At 44.8% G+C, this 15,119-nt stretch overlaps 1 protein-coding gene across 1 annotated transcript; it reads right to left on the bottom strand.

The window, feature by feature from the left end:
* On the bottom strand, positions 1 to 10,265 carry LOC134383948 (insulin-like growth factor-binding protein 2). The gene is made up of 4 exons (XM_063105485.1): positions 10,147 to 10,265; positions 3,306 to 3,532; positions 2,447 to 2,587; positions 1 to 508 (listed from the first exon to the last, which is right to left on the bottom strand). The coding sequence occupies exons 2-4, from the start codon at positions 3,372 to 3,374 to the stop codon at positions 344 to 346; spliced, it is 375 nt and encodes a 124-aa protein (XP_062961555.1). The 5' UTR covers positions 3,375 to 3,532; positions 10,147 to 10,265; the 3' UTR covers positions 1 to 343.
* Between the last annotated feature and the right edge of the window lie 4,854 nt (positions 10,266 to 15,119).

The following is a 15,119-nucleotide window of genomic DNA, read 5'->3' as shown; positions in this document are numbered from 1 at the left end:
TTTATTTTTCCTTCTTTTAATCTCAAGCAAAAGAGACACAGGGGTTCAAAAATAAAAATTTCTTTTTCTCCCCTCCCAAACCTTTACCCCAGCCCCCCCCATGGCAACCCCCCACTTTCCTCCCCAGGGGGGTAGCAAGAAGGGGAGGGTGCAGGCATCTCCAGCTGGGGAGGGGAAGGCAGGGGTGTGTGCCGAGCTCAGTGCTGGTCTCTTTCCAAATATAAATACACGTGTCAAAACTCCTGGGAAATTCTCCACCACCCACCACCCAAGCACTCTCTGTGTCTGGAGAGGGGGTGGCAGCGGGGGTGGTGGAGGGGGCCAGGCACCGGCTGGCTGTGGTTTACTGCATCCGTAGGGTGGGTACCCCACGAGCCTCCTGCTGCTCATTGTAGAACAGATGACACTCGGGGTCACCCCGGATGGTGGAGGCTTCTTGGATCACCTTCCCGGTGTTAGGGTTCACACACCAGCACTCCCCACGCTGCCCGTTCACAGACATCTTGCACTGAGGACAGAAAAGAGGAACAGGTGGAGAACACCCCCACGGCCACCAGCTTTCCTGCCCTGTGCTGAGTGCGCGCTGCAGGGTGTGCCCCTCAACATTGAATGTACGCCAGGGAATCTGGTTTAAATGCAGGTCTGGGGTGGCCTGAAACTGAATAGCTGGCAAGCTCCAGTGTGATGTTGACACTGTTGGCCCAGAGACAACTCTGACCAGCAAGGCTGTTGGGGATGCCCAACGACGAAAGCCTCCACCCCCACCCTCAAGGAGGTCCCATCCAGTGGGGGACACAGCAACACTGGAGTTGAGTCACACGGTGAGGTGAAAAACCTCACGTCCTAATAAAACTCAGTATATGCCAGGCACTGTGTGAGCAATATATATACGACTCATTCTGTTAATATCTTACATACATATTCATTTCAAAATACGCACTGCTCATTCAGTTTATATCTCCCATAGCTATTCAGTCCTCACAACCACCTTGCAAATTAGGTACCATTATTATCCCCACTTTACAGATAGAGACTGAAGCTCAGAATGGCTAAGTAACTTGCCCAAGGTCGCACAGCTGGGAAGAGGCATAGCTGAAATGGGAACCCAGGCATTCCCGTCCCAGGGTCCCTGCTCTTATCCACTTGCTAACTCCTCTTGCAAATCACTTTAGTTACCCATACAGTATAGCAGATAGCCTGTTTTTCATTAGAAGAGATTGCTATTTTCTCTGAGCTCCAAATGAAGTAGTTGGCTTACATTTATAGGGTACATGTACAAATAGCTTTTAACGCTAGGCTGATAATATTTAGAGGGGCAAGATGCCTGCACAGTGAAGGAGGTGGGGAAGGGAGACCACCAAGGGATCAGCAGAGCCCTGTACCCATTTCCTGGCTCCAGCCATCAACCTTGATGTCAATCCTCACTGCCCATTAGGATCACCAGGGGAGCTGTTAAAAACCCCAATGCCCAGAAAACACCCCAGATCCACAAATCTGAATCCCTGGGGGTGGGGCCCAGGCAATCATCTTCTTTAAAGTTCCCCAGAAGATCCCAGAGTACAACAGGGCTGAGAACCTCTAGCCGCAGACCATACTGTCCCCTTCTCCCGCTCACTCCTCTCTGCCTTCTGTGAAATGCACAGGCACTTCTCCCTATATGAAGGGTAATGAGGTGGAGGAAGCGAGGTAAAAGGACAACTGAGCATAGCTCATCACTACAAAGTCTACCTGGCTATGTAAAAAATACTTACAATGTTAAGGGGGAAATACCGCATGTGCACGTTCATCATCACAATGTGTACGGACAGAAAGTAGGAGGAGGAAGGAAAAGGGCTCCTGAGCGGTTTACCCAAACTTTCTGATTTTTCTCGAACCCACTTATAATGCTGTTCTATTACTGTTTTTAAACATTTTAAAAGGCATTTCTCATCCCTGATTCTCCTTTCCCTGAGATACCTGAAAATCAGACACTAGGCCAGTGGTCTGAATCAGTGATTCTACAGTGTGGTCCATGGACCTTCAACATTCCCTGGGAGCTTGCTAGAACTGCACATTCTTGGTCCCCATCAACCTACTGAACGGCACTCTCTGGGGGTGGGGGCCCAGGATCAGCTCCAGGTGATTCTAATGCTCAGTAAAAGTTGAGATGAGCTGGTTTAAACCCCCATCTCTTTTCCAAGAGGCTCCCTCCCAACCAGACTCTAAGTGCTGCTGGCAAGTGGCCGGGTAAGTGGAGTCAGCCTCTGACCTGCCCAAGGCCAGGGGTGGGGGCCCACCCTCCAGGGCCTGGCTGCTGGCACCCCATCCCCGTGGTTGCAGAAGTCTGTGTCTCCCACTCAGCTCTCAGACCTCAGAGGATTATGGATGGGTGGTGCAGAAACAAGACACGCCCAGGGCCCAAGGCTCAGGAGAAGTCTCTGCAGCCCAGGTTGGCACCCAGGCTTACCTGTTTGAGGTTGTACAGGCCGTGCTTGTCACAGTTGGGGATGAGCAAGGAGTAGAGGTACTCCAGAGGGCCCCGCTCATCTGGAAGGCGCATGGTGGAGACCTGCTCCAGGACCTGGTCCAATTCCTGCTGGCAGGGGGTCTGTGGGCACAGAGAGGAGGCTTCAAGTGAGAATAAGGGGCCCACAAACACTGGAGCTGGGTGCAACCTCAGAAAGAAGCTCACCCCTGGGTAAAGGACTTTCCCAAGGCCACACAGCTAGTAGGTGGGACCAGGGATCTCATTGTCATATTCTTATGCCCAACCCCAAGCCCTAAAGAAGGTCCCAAGGAATGAGTTTTCCTGCTCCTTGCTCTGTGACAACAGCTTCGATGGGCCAAGACGGACTCTACCGGAAAATGCTGAATTGTCTAGAGCATCCACACCCCAACCCAGTGGCCCATGCTCCATTCCTTTCCATAAACCCAAATGGGGCTGAGACCCAAGAAAAGCAGAGCTGAGCAGAAAGGGGCAGAGGCAGCACAGTCAGGGAAGCACATAGCAACCGTAGGGGCAGGTTTCAGGGCATCGTCTTCACCCCTGCTATTCATTTTCTTTGCCTTTGTCCGAAACCAAACGGAAATGAGAAGGTTTTAGAAGGAGGAGACTTCAAGAAACCATATGTCCAGCCCATCTCACTACCCAAGATACTGACTGGCCTGAAGGTCACAGAATACATTAGAGGCAAAATTGGAAAGAGCTTTGCCTCCAGGTGACACAGGGCATGGATCTTATTGAGATCCCTCCCGTCCTCTGCCCCCTGCTGCTGCAAGACTTCCATGTCCTCCCAGCCCTCCAACCAGACCCAACCCCCACTGACCCTGGCGGCTGGTGGCCGCAGCTTCTTGGGCTCCTCCAAGCCAACCTGATGTTTGCCACCTTTGCCCATTTACCGGTGCTGCTCCGTGACTCTCTCCCGGAACCTAGCCATCTCCTTCATGCCCGGCGTGAGGTGCTTGCGGCCAGCACTGCCTCCGCCTCCCGTGTTCAGGGAACCGTCCTCAATGTTCTCGACCAGGCCTCCTTCCGAGTGATCCTCACCATTGTCTGCAGAGAAAGGAAGGGAGGAAAAGCTCCAGGTCCAGTTTCCTGGAGAGATGGGTCCTCTAGGGACCACCTGGACCCCTAATGAAGAAAAGGAGGGAATGACTGGCCCGTGCTAAGCAAAGTACATGGAATATCTATGTCAGTTTCACAGTCACTCTTTAGTGGGTACCATTAGCGTCCTCCCCCAACTTTTACAGATGGAGAAGGTGAGGTTCACAGAGGTCAATTACTCGACCAAGGTCACAACTCCGATGAGTGATGAATCCAGGAGTTGTACGCAGGCCCTCTTGGCCCAGAATCACGACAGGGATGCCTGCTCTATTCTGTCTCCATCCTATGAGGCAGGGCAGAGCAGAGCTAGAAAAACTGAGCATCTGCAAGGCCTCTGGCATGGAGCAGGAGTAAGTCCTTCCTGGGGTCCATGAGACCTCCCAGAGTCACCCGCCACTAACCCCGTTTAACCTCTTCACCATTAATCATCTGAAAGGGCGCAGATTAGGTAAGTCTTAAAAAAACTCATGCCAGAGATCAGTGGACCATGGTGTCTGGCAAGGGAGTGAGAAGACGGAGAGCCACATGGCCACCAGAAGCCAGTTTCCCATGCCACGTAGCGGCTGCTGCTCTGCACTGAACGATCCACTCTGCCCCAGGCTGCTGCAGCACCACCCTCAACCCTCACTTGTTTCCAAGTCTGTGTGTGCCTCCCACCCAACCCCATTGCACAGAGAGCCCCCAAAACTGGGCAACTTCATAGTTTCAGCTTATCACAGAGCACAACCCTCATCAAGGATTTTATCCAAGGACCATCCATTGAGTTTCTTTAGACTTTTTAAAATCTGGGGCCGACCCCACCACGCACTCGGGAGAGTGCGGCACTGGGAAAGTAAATGATACACAAAAACAAATCAGTGATATAGCAGAAAGTTGGAAACTCTAAGAATCAAAAGGAATTGTCAGAGAAAAAAAAAACACACTGTAATGGTAATAAAGATACCTTTGATGGGCTCATCAGTAGACTGAACAAAGACAAGAAAAAGATCAGTGAGTTTCAATATATGTCAATAGAAAATTTCTAAGATAAATAAAAGGCAGAAAAAAGAATAAAAGCCAAAAACAGAACAGGTTATCCAAAAACTGTGGAAAATTTCAAAAACATATAACATACATGCAATTGGAATAACATAAGATAACAAGGCCGAAGAAATATTTGAAGTGATAATGGCCAAGAATTTTCCAAAATTAAAGACAGACATCAAACCACATATCCAGAGAGCTCGGAGGGCTTTAATCAGGATAAATACCAAAAAATCATGTCAAATGCATATCATATATGAAAAAATGATACCAATTCCCTACTATCTCTTCCAGAAAATAAAAGCAGAGGAAACACTTCCTAACTCATTTTTTGAGGCCAACATTTACCTAATACCAAAACCAGGCAAATACATCACAACAAAGAAAAACTACAGATCAGTATCTGTCATGAACAGAGATGTAAAAATTCTCAATAAAATATAAGCAAATTGAATATACTGAAAAAGAATTATATACAATCTACGTGGGATTTATTTCAGGTATACAAGGCTATTGAAAAAAATCGGTTAATGTAACCTACCACATCAATAGTCAAAAGAAGAAAAATATCATGTAATCATATCAATTAATGTGAAAAAAGCATTTGACAAAACCCAACACATGTTTATAACAAACACTGCCAGCAAACTAGAAATATTATTTGATGTCAAAAACCTACAGACAACATCATACCCAATGGTGAAAAACTGTATGCTTTCTTTGAAAGATTGAGGAAAAGGTATCACTTCTTCACCAGTCCTGTTCAATATCAAACTGGAAGTCCTTATGAAATAAGACCAAAAAAAAAAAAAAAAAAAAAAGGAAATAAGAGATACAGATAAGGAGGAAAAAATTTAAAACTATCTTTGTTTGCAAATGACATAATTGTCTATGTGGAAAATTCCAGATAATAATAGTATAAAAAACCCTTTGGCACTAATAACTTTTTTTATGTCTCATTACACAAGGCTAATATACAAAGGTAAATTACTTCTCCATATACTAATAATTGAAATTATACTTTAAATACCATAATTCCATTTATAATATCTTCAAAAAATAAAATAGTTATAAAGAGACAAAATATATACAGGGTCTATATACATAAAAATGAAAAAGTTGTGATGAAGAAATCAAAGCGGTTCTAAATAAATGAAGATATATTTTGTGTTCATTAATAGAAAGACTCAAAATTGCTGTAATATATTCCAAAGTTGATCCATAGGTTCAAGGCGATTCTGAACAATTTTGTAGATATTTCAAACTAATTCTAAAATTTATGTGAAAAGGCAATGGACCCAGAGTAGCCAACACAATATCAAGAATGAGGAACAAAGTTTAAGGACAGACACAACCTGACTTTAGACTTAGTATAAAGACACAGTAACCAAGAAAGCATGGTATTGGCGAAATAATAGACACAAAGTCCAAAGGAACAGAATAGAGAGATCTAAAATAGACCCACAAAAATATAGTCAACTGATTTTTGAAGAAGGAGCAAAAGCAATTTAATGAAGAAAGGATAGTCTTTCCAACAAATGGTATTGGAGAAATAGGATGCCTGTATGCGAAAGAAAGAAAGAAGGAAGGAAGGAAGGAAGTTAGAGGAGAGAGGGGAGAGGGAGAGGGGGAGAGGGAGAGGGGGAGAGGGGGAGAGGGAGGGATGGGGGAGAGAGAGAGAGAGAGAAAGAAAAGAAAACAAGGAAGGAAGGAAGGGAGAAAAAGGAAAGGAGAACCCAGACATAAGCCTTTTGTCTTTCACAAATTTTAACTCAAAATATTGTAGGTGAGAAAAAGTAATCTTGCTTCATCTGTTGCAAGGGTTATGGCTGACATTCCTATAACAAAAGACAGGTTAACAAAAGAAAAGCAAAATATATATATATATTTATTTAACCAAAGTTTTACATGGCACAGAAGCTCTCAAAAACAAAGACCCCCAAATGAGGGGGAAACTGTACTTTTATGCTTAGGTTTAATTAAGAATAAACAGTAATGTAGCACAAAAATGGGTATTCTCTAATGGTAATGAGCTGGGGGAAACTCTAAGGTCTGTTTATGAAGATTCTTCTTAGCCTCTCTGTGTAGTATGCCTTTTCCCTTTGCCATCTTTTAGCTGTACCATCTAAACAGTAGGTCCTTAGGACTTATTTTCAGGAGAGGTAGGTCAGAGAATTCTTTTATGGCCAGTTCTCACACAGAAAGGTCAAGGAAATTCAGAAAGTGACCTTCAAGGTGCCACATTTTGGGGTAGCATGTTCTGAGCCCTGACAATATAAAACGAAAAATTGTAAAATTTCTAGAAGAAAACATGGGAGAAAACAGGTATGACCTTAGATTTGTGATGATTTTTTAGATACCACACCAAAAACTAAAATCCATTAAAAAGTAAGCTGGACCTTATTAAAATTAAAAATTTCTATTCTGCAAAAGCACTGTGAATATAACATACAGAAAAGTCACAGAATGGGAGAAAATATTTTCACATCACATATCTGGTAAAGGTCTTATCTCAAAAATATACAAATAATTCTTAAAATTCAAAAGTAAGAAAACAAACAACCTATTTACAAATTGGATCAAAGATTGAAGATGACACATAACCAAACAAAACAGACAGATGGCAAATAAGCATATGAAAAAACACTCAACATCTTTTATCATTACAGAATTGCAAATTAAAACAACAATCAGATACTGCTAGGCTCCTATTAGAATGACTAAAATTCTAACAGTTAAAAATACCAATTTCTGGCAAGGATGTGGAGCAACAGGAATTCATTTACTCTTGGTGACAATGTTACAACCACTCTGGAAGATAGTTTGGCAGTTTCGTACAGAGCCAAACCTCATCTTACCAGAGTCAAGACGCTGCACTCCGAGGTATTCCCCCAACTGATTTTAAAATTTACACCTACACAAAAACCTGCGTGTGAGTGTTTATAGAAGCTTTATAGTCTCCCCAAAATAGAAGCAACTAAGATGTGTTCAATAGGTAAAATTTAAACAAACCATGGCACATCCATAAAATAAATGTTCAGTGGTAAAAAGAAATAAACTCTCAGGCCATGAAAAGACAACGATGAATCTTAATTGAATATTGCTAGGTGAAAAAAAAAAAACAGTATAAAAAGGCTGCACACTCTGTAATTAAAATTATTTGACATTCTGAAAAAAAGCGAAACTACGCAGACATTAGAAAGATCAGTGGTTACCAAGAATTCAAGGGGATGAGGAGGGTTGAATAGTTAAAGGAGAAGTTTTCGCTGCTGTTTGTTTGTTTTCCCAGTGGGCTGATGCTATCCTTTGTGATCCTTTAATAGTAGACACGTGAAACCATGCATTTGTCAGAATCTATAGAACTTTACAGAGCAAAGTCTGAACCTTGATGCATGCAAAGTTAAAAAAACAGTTTAGAGGTTGGGGCATGTTGGTGTGACATAAAACGTGACAAGTGAATTTAACTGTATGACAAATGTATAAATTTGTCATATAGTTAGATTAATGAACTTCACTGGAGAGGGGAGGGGGGAATCACTGACTTCAGTAACTCTGGAAATGAGTAGAGCTATAATTGTAATGGCAAAAGTAGTCATACATGAGTATTACTCTCTAGTTTAAAGTTGTTTCTCATGGGGGTATGTGTTAACGTATCTGATCCTGCTATAGATGGACATGGACATTGAACAAATATGAATGGAAACTGCAGGTGATGGAGCCAGGATTTGCACTGTTGGAATGGGAGGTTTCAGATAAGCGAAAGAAGGAAACTTGAATGATACACGTGGTAATGGGTTAGAGTTAGATGCATCTGTGTGAACTCGTAGTAGCCTAATATAGATAAAGTTATGTATTAAAATATTTACAGATATGTATATATACATGTGTTTGTAAACAGACATAAGAGTGCATTTCCTTATTCCTAGAAGAAATGAAACTCTACTATCTGTAAGCACACCCAACACCTAGATTTTGGTTTAAATAACATTGTGGAATAAAAGAAAACAGACAACCTCGGAAAAATGACTGAATCTACAACTGGGGCAGGACATTTACAAGGAGAGCCTGAAGCATCTTGCCGTGCCAGAAAGTAAGAAAATATTATTTTAAAAAATCCACAGAAATAGTGATGTGTCTATTATTTTAAAAAATTCACAGCAATAGTGATGTGTCAAAGGGACACAGGAGCTACTTGAAAGAGCCCCTGATAACCAAAGATGAAATTTGCTGTACAAGAAAATAAAATATTATTGGATTATAAAACAAATCATAAAATAAATATCCATGAGTCTATGCTGATGTAAATAAATGTTTGAATAAATAATTAAAGGTGGGAGAATACAAAAATCCTCCGGGAAGAAATATTCCAAGTAATGCACGCAGATACTCTGCTCTGTGAGGTGCTGCATAACTCCTCATTTCATGACTGTTGGCTACAGCTATTTCCAAAGAGCAAAGTATGGAAAAGGTGACAAAAAGTAATTTTACAGTGTAAAAATCTGACAAACTCTACCTTGACCAATTATTGAAGGTAAACATCAAGAGTGATAAATCATGTTGTTAATCTGGGCCCTTGATGTGATATGATGACAACAGCAGTTCACCACTGTGGTTTATCTCCTAAAAACATAACTTCAGTTTAATTGTGAGAAAAACATCAGACAAATCCCAGCTAAGGAACATTTCTACAAAATACCTCACCAAGACTCCTTCAAACTCTCAAGGTCATGAAAAAACAGGAAAGTCTGTGAAACTGTCACAGCCAAGAGGATCCTAAGGATACGTGACTACTAAATGTAATATGGTATCCCGGAGAGAAGCCTGGAATAGAAAAAGGACATTAGGTTTAAGAAATGGAAATATAAACTACAGATTTTCATTAAATAATAGATCAATAGTTTTTCATTAATTGTAACAAATGTACCACACTGATGTCAAATGTTAATAGGAAAGATGATGTGTAGCATAATGGGAACTGTCGCCATGGTTTTCCCATAAATCTAAAACTGTTCTAAAACAAAAAGTCAACATAAAAGGTATAAGATATGATTCTTACCACCACCTAGTAAGAAAAACTCATACAGGTGTGATAATATAACAGAGTCAACAAGTCTCAAGGCTGAAGAATAATATTCTGCTGCTGTTATTTGTCTTTTCAATTAACCCACAGTGAAATGGACTGTTTGGGGTGCAAAGTGCCCCCAGGAGGTACCTTTTCACAACGTGGACGCGGGGCAGAAAGGGCAGAGGGGAAGCGCGCAGGGCCGGAGTCCCCAGACGGTCCACGGCACCCGCAAGCGGCGCTGGGACAGCGCGATCCTCCCGGCGTAGAAACCTGGGCGCACAGTCCGGCGCCCACCGACGCGGGACCTGCAGAGCGCTCCGGGGATGCGGCGGGGCAGAGGGGCGCAAGGGCCCAAGGGTCGGCCCTGAGACACTGCGCACTCGGGGCCTGTGAATTCGGGTCCCGGGGGGACACTCGGCGCGGGCGCGCCCCTCCCCTCCTCGCCTCCAGCCTCCTGTCGACCCCACCGCCTTACCTGGTCCTGGGTGGTCGCTCTTGGTCTCTGGCGCCCACAGCGGAAGGACTGCTTAGGAGTCGTGCCCAGCGACCAACACACGCTCCTGGAGTCTCACACAACAGCGTGGTCCGCACCCGAGCCCCAGCGCGCACGCGCGGCCGGAGAAGGCGGGACGGCGGCCGGCTGGGCCCAAAGACCTCGCAAGCGGGCGCGCGCCCGGGGACTGCAGCCGCGGAAGGCCCCGGCGCCCGGAAACGGCGGGGAACGCAGCCCGCCGGGAAACGACTAAAAAGAAAATGTTAAAAATTTGGAGACAAATGAAAATAAAATCACGTTACACCAAAATCTATAGGATACAGTAAAAGCAGTTCTAAGAGGGACGTTTATAGCAATACACACCTACCTCAGAAAAGGAGAAAAGTCTCAAATCAACAACGTAAACATTGCACCTCAAGAAACTAAATAATAAAAAACAAAGTAAGCACGTAATTAGTAGAAGAAAATACATAATAAAGATCACAGCAGAAATAAATGAACTAGGGAACAGAAAATCAATGAATAAGATCAGTAAAATCAAAAGTGGATATTCTGAGAAGATAAACAAAATGAACAAATCTTTAGCCGCCCTAAATGAAAAAAAGAGAGAAGGCTCAAATAAATATGATCAGAAGTGAAAAAGGAAAGCTTACAACAGACAGCACAGAAATACAAAGCTGGAAGATTCTGTTTCTCTAGAAGCACTCCTGGTACCAACATCTGCGTTAGTCGGGGTTCTCCAGAGAGACAGGATCAATAGGATGTGTTATAATTATATGAGAGGGATTTATTAGCTCACTGGCAATGAAGAAAAGTCCCACCATAGGCGTCTATAAACTGGATGCCGGTCGCATGGCTCAGTCCAAGTCCAAAGGCCTCAGAACCAGGGAAGCTGATGGTGTCCGTGGTGTAAGTGCTGGAACCCAAAAGCCGAGGGGTCTCAAGCTCTGATGTCCACGGACAGGAGACAGGAGTGTGTCCCAGCTCCAGCCAGTCAACACAGATCCTCACCTCTGCCCTCTGTCTTTTGTTCTCTCTGGATCCCGAGTACCCACACTGTGGGTGGGATGGTTCCCACCCACACTGAGGGTGGGTCTTTCCCTCTCAGGCCACTCAGACTCTCATACTAATCTCTGCTGGAGACACCCTCATGGACACACCTGAAAAGAGAGCTTTACCAGGTCTCCCAGCATTCCTTCATCTAACCAAGTTGACACCTAGAACTAACCTTCACCGCTCCCATTCATTATCTGTGCTTCTCCTTCCACACGTATTTCCAGAAAGCAGTGTCAATCCGCTGACTACATTTGACGGCTCCCTGGCATATACCTGGGCTTGTGACTAGTTCTCTGTCAAGGGAATGTAAACTGAGGTGACGTGTCTAATTTCTAGGCTCAGGGATTTAAAAAGCAGTTGTGCCTTCTCTTGTCTCTTTTTCCACACTCACTAGCTGAATGCAGGAGACTCTGGAGGCCTAGAATAGGAAGGGACCAAAAGAATCAGCACAACGAAGGCCACCTGCCATGAAAGAACACCTGCTCTGGACTCTTCTGTGAGTGAGAAGCAAACTTCCATTATGCAAACCATTGACACACAAGGATTTACTTGTTATAGCAGCTGGAGTTATATTATCAAATCAAAGTTGCCGACTATGACCTTGTTGCTAAATATAAAGGACACATACAGCTCAGTCCTTGACTCTATTAATTGTTCCACAACATTAATAGCTTTAATCGCTCACTCCCTTTTGAAATTCCTCTTAACTTTGCCCTTCACCTTCTTTACTAAGACTGAATTCTGCAGCTCCCACCAACACTGCCACATCTGCCTGTCCCCACTTTTACCTTCAACTTTCCTGGCTTCTCCGTTTCGTCTCCCTTCACCACTTCTTCTCGTTCAAAGTTCATACTCTCCAAATCTCTGTTCAGGGCCCATTTCTTTTCCTGGGCAGTATCAACCACTTTGAACCTACTGGAAAGTCATTTCTTACTGACTAGTCGCTTCACCTGGAGGAAGGTGACAGTTAATGACTTTGAAAAATATTGAAACACTCAGAAAACATATGAAAATGTGATATGTTCCTCATGTAGTTTGCATTTCACTATTCTGTTTTAAAGTTTTACTGTAAGGAGTCAGTGATATACAGGAGGTCTTCAAAACTTTCAGGGAAGGATTTGTATTATCTTTCAGTTCTATTTTTCCGAAACATTTTTGACATACCCTTATAGCGATTTTAGCTTACTTGGTCATTTGTTCTTCCTTTTACAAATATATCCTTCTTGGTGCCCTCAACTCACACTACTTAGGTAGATTTTTCTTTAACCTGTGCATAATTTGTAGTAACCAGAATTATTTCTTCCTTGAGCAAAAAACGATTAAGAACTTATCATGGGTCCACGCTGCTCAGAGTATTGGACACACAGTATTGAAAAGGAGAGACAAGGGGCCGGCCCGTGGCTCACTCGGGAGAGTGCGGTGCTCAGAACACCAAGGCCTCGGGTTCGGATCCCATATACGGATGGCCGGTTCGCTCACTGGCTGAGCGTGGTGCTGACAACACCAAGTCAAGGGTTAAGATCCCCTTACCGGTCATCTTTAAAAAAAAAAAAAAGAAAAGAAAAGAAAAGGAGAGACAAGAGCCTGGCTTTCCTGGAGCTTTTTGTAAGTAGAGGAAAATAGATGATAAACACATAAACTAATTCCAGACTGAGAGAAAGGCTGTGAAGACCATAAACTCTAATCATGGGAATACATGGGACAACAGGCAGTCATGGGACAGGGGTTGCTATTTACTTGGGGTATCAGTAAAGCATGCTGAGGAAACAACTTGTGACAAGATCTGAATGAGGAGCAGCCATGTAAGGATATGGGGAGAGAAAATCAAGCACAAAAGGAACAGTGATCTCTCTTTGAAAAAACAAAAGGCCACCAGTGTAGCTGGAGGATATGGTAGAACACGGGCCGGAGAAGCAGAAGTGGAACTGGCCGTGGGAAGGAGTGTGGATTTGGGGTATTGTGAACACACTGGCCAGCATTTGCAGGGAATACAGCCGGGAAGACGGAAGAGTTAGGGAGACATACACACCCACACCACTAACAGAATGGATGACTTGGGGAAAGTCACTTGATTCCTCAGGCTTTTGGATTCACTTTTGCAGAACATGGGTGTTGGAATAATAGGCACTAATGTTTTGTCTGGATCTAGGAAATCAAAAAGAAAATAAAATAAGAAAATAAGTAATATTCTGATGGCCTCCTGGATCACTTTACCCTTTCCTCTCTTAGAATGGCAGCCACCCGATAGCACGTATTCTCATTTTCCTTATACTGGGATCCCCTCCCAAGCCAGGGTGCAGCTGAATCAGCTCTTTGTCCAGCTCTCGGCACCATGCTTGGCATATGGTAGATACACACAGAGAGAGCAGAGGAGACAGAGCACAAGACTCTAGTGACAGGCGTGTTACAATGACATTTAGAAAGTGACACTTTCTAACTTTAGATAATCTATTGGTTAGAAGTGAGTCACTAAGTCCAGTCCACACTGCAGGACAGGGGATTATATGAGGATGTGTGCAGCAGATGGTGGGGACCACTGGGAGCCCCTGAGAAGTCGCCCACCGCACAGAGAAAGATGTGGCACTTGAGTCCAAACCTAAATACACATGAAGCCATTGTGAGGTTTTATGGAGGAAAGCAATACGTGAATGCAGGAAATTCCAACTGTCTCATGGTGCAGACAGGGAAAACAGGCCAAGAGCAAAAGTGACAATTTCAAGATTATATGACAGGAACCAGACCTGTCGTTAGTTGTATTCCATGCTACCTTCCACACCGTCATGGATTTTATCTCTAGCCTTGTTTATTAGCTGCATGTGACACCGGCCATAGGTTTCAGAGATGTTTTCTCACACATGCCTGATGCCATCCCTAGGAAGAAGATGCTAGAATGATCACCACTGTGCAGAAGGGGAGACTGGGGAGGTCCTGAGAGTCACAGTGGCTTGTCCAGGGTCACATAAGTGATAAGAAGCAGGAGCTGGGGCTGAACGTACATGTATCTCCTCCGAGCTGTGATGCTGGCTGCACCCAGGCCTTGCACAGGGGTGTGGTCAGGCAGTGTTGGTGGAAGTGTGGGCAATAGAGAGAGATCATGGGGAAGGAGGGTCAGCAGTCATGTACCCGGAGGGGCATTTGCAGTTTTGTACACAGAGGGGCCCAGGAAATGAGGTACCAGGAGGAGACCTCACTTCCTTGACGACAGACCCCAACAGAACTCGGAACTCAGTAACCTGGCACCCACATTCTATACACAGCCCCTTCCCCAGCTCACTTGGCCACAGGCAGAGTGAGATGTTGTGCTGTATCCCGAGGTCCCGGGGCCGTAGCCCCAGGAAACCCTGTGCTGAGAGGCTTGTCAGATGCTTCCAGCGCTGGTTCAGCCCTCGCCCTCGACCCCTGTGGCCGTCTGGGAGGAGGTCCCCAAAGGTAACGTCAGGTGTCCCAGGGGAGGGCGGGCCATGGCAGGCCAGGCCAGCACTGTGAGCATCGCTGGGTGACCACACCCCTCCTTGTGAGTGTGTGGAATGGGGACATGGGACACCCTCCCTGGGCAGGGGCAGAGGGTGGGAGGTTTATAAACCTGCTGGTCCTGGTGTGTTCACACCTCAGGTCATGGCTGGAGGGTGAAAGGGGACTGCCGGGGTGGCAACCACCGCCCTGTACATTAACCCTGGGCCCTCAGGCTGTCTCCTCATGTCGTCTCTGGGGTTAAGACTGGCCTGCAGCCCATTCCCTCCTGGGGGTTCACGGTGTTGTCACTGTGTATCTCTCCCCTGACCTGTCCTAGAGTGAAGACACATCTTCCCTGAGCTCAGATGCCACCCACATGGTGTGGCCTATCCCGGCAGGCAGCCTGAAGAAGCGAGTGGAGCACCTGGTGCCTGCTGTCCTGGGTG

Source organism: Cynocephalus volans, chromosome 8, assembly GCF_027409185.1.
Source record: "Cynocephalus volans isolate mCynVol1 chromosome 8, mCynVol1.pri, whole genome shotgun sequence".
In the NCBI taxonomy this organism is placed as follows: Eukaryota; Metazoa; Chordata; class Mammalia; order Dermoptera; family Cynocephalidae; genus Cynocephalus; species Cynocephalus volans.
The sequence above is the reverse complement of the archived record's forward strand: the minus strand, read 5'-3'. Positions and strand labels throughout refer to the sequence as shown.

Excerpts from the sequence above, each read along its gene's own strand:
- LOC134383948 (XM_063105485.1), bottom strand. The coding sequence starts at position 3,374 with ATGGGCAAAGGTGGCAAACATCAGGTTGGCTTGGAGGAGCCCAAGAAG. Across the intron at positions 2,588-3,305 it reads TGCGGCCACCAGCCGCCAGG|ACCCCCTGCCAGCAGGAATT; the intron begins GTCAGTGGGGGT and ends CTGTGCCCACAG. Across the intron at positions 509-2,446 it reads GCCTGTACAACCTCAAACAG|TGCAAGATGTCTGTGAACGG; the intron begins GTAAGCCTGGGT and ends TTCTGTCCTCAG.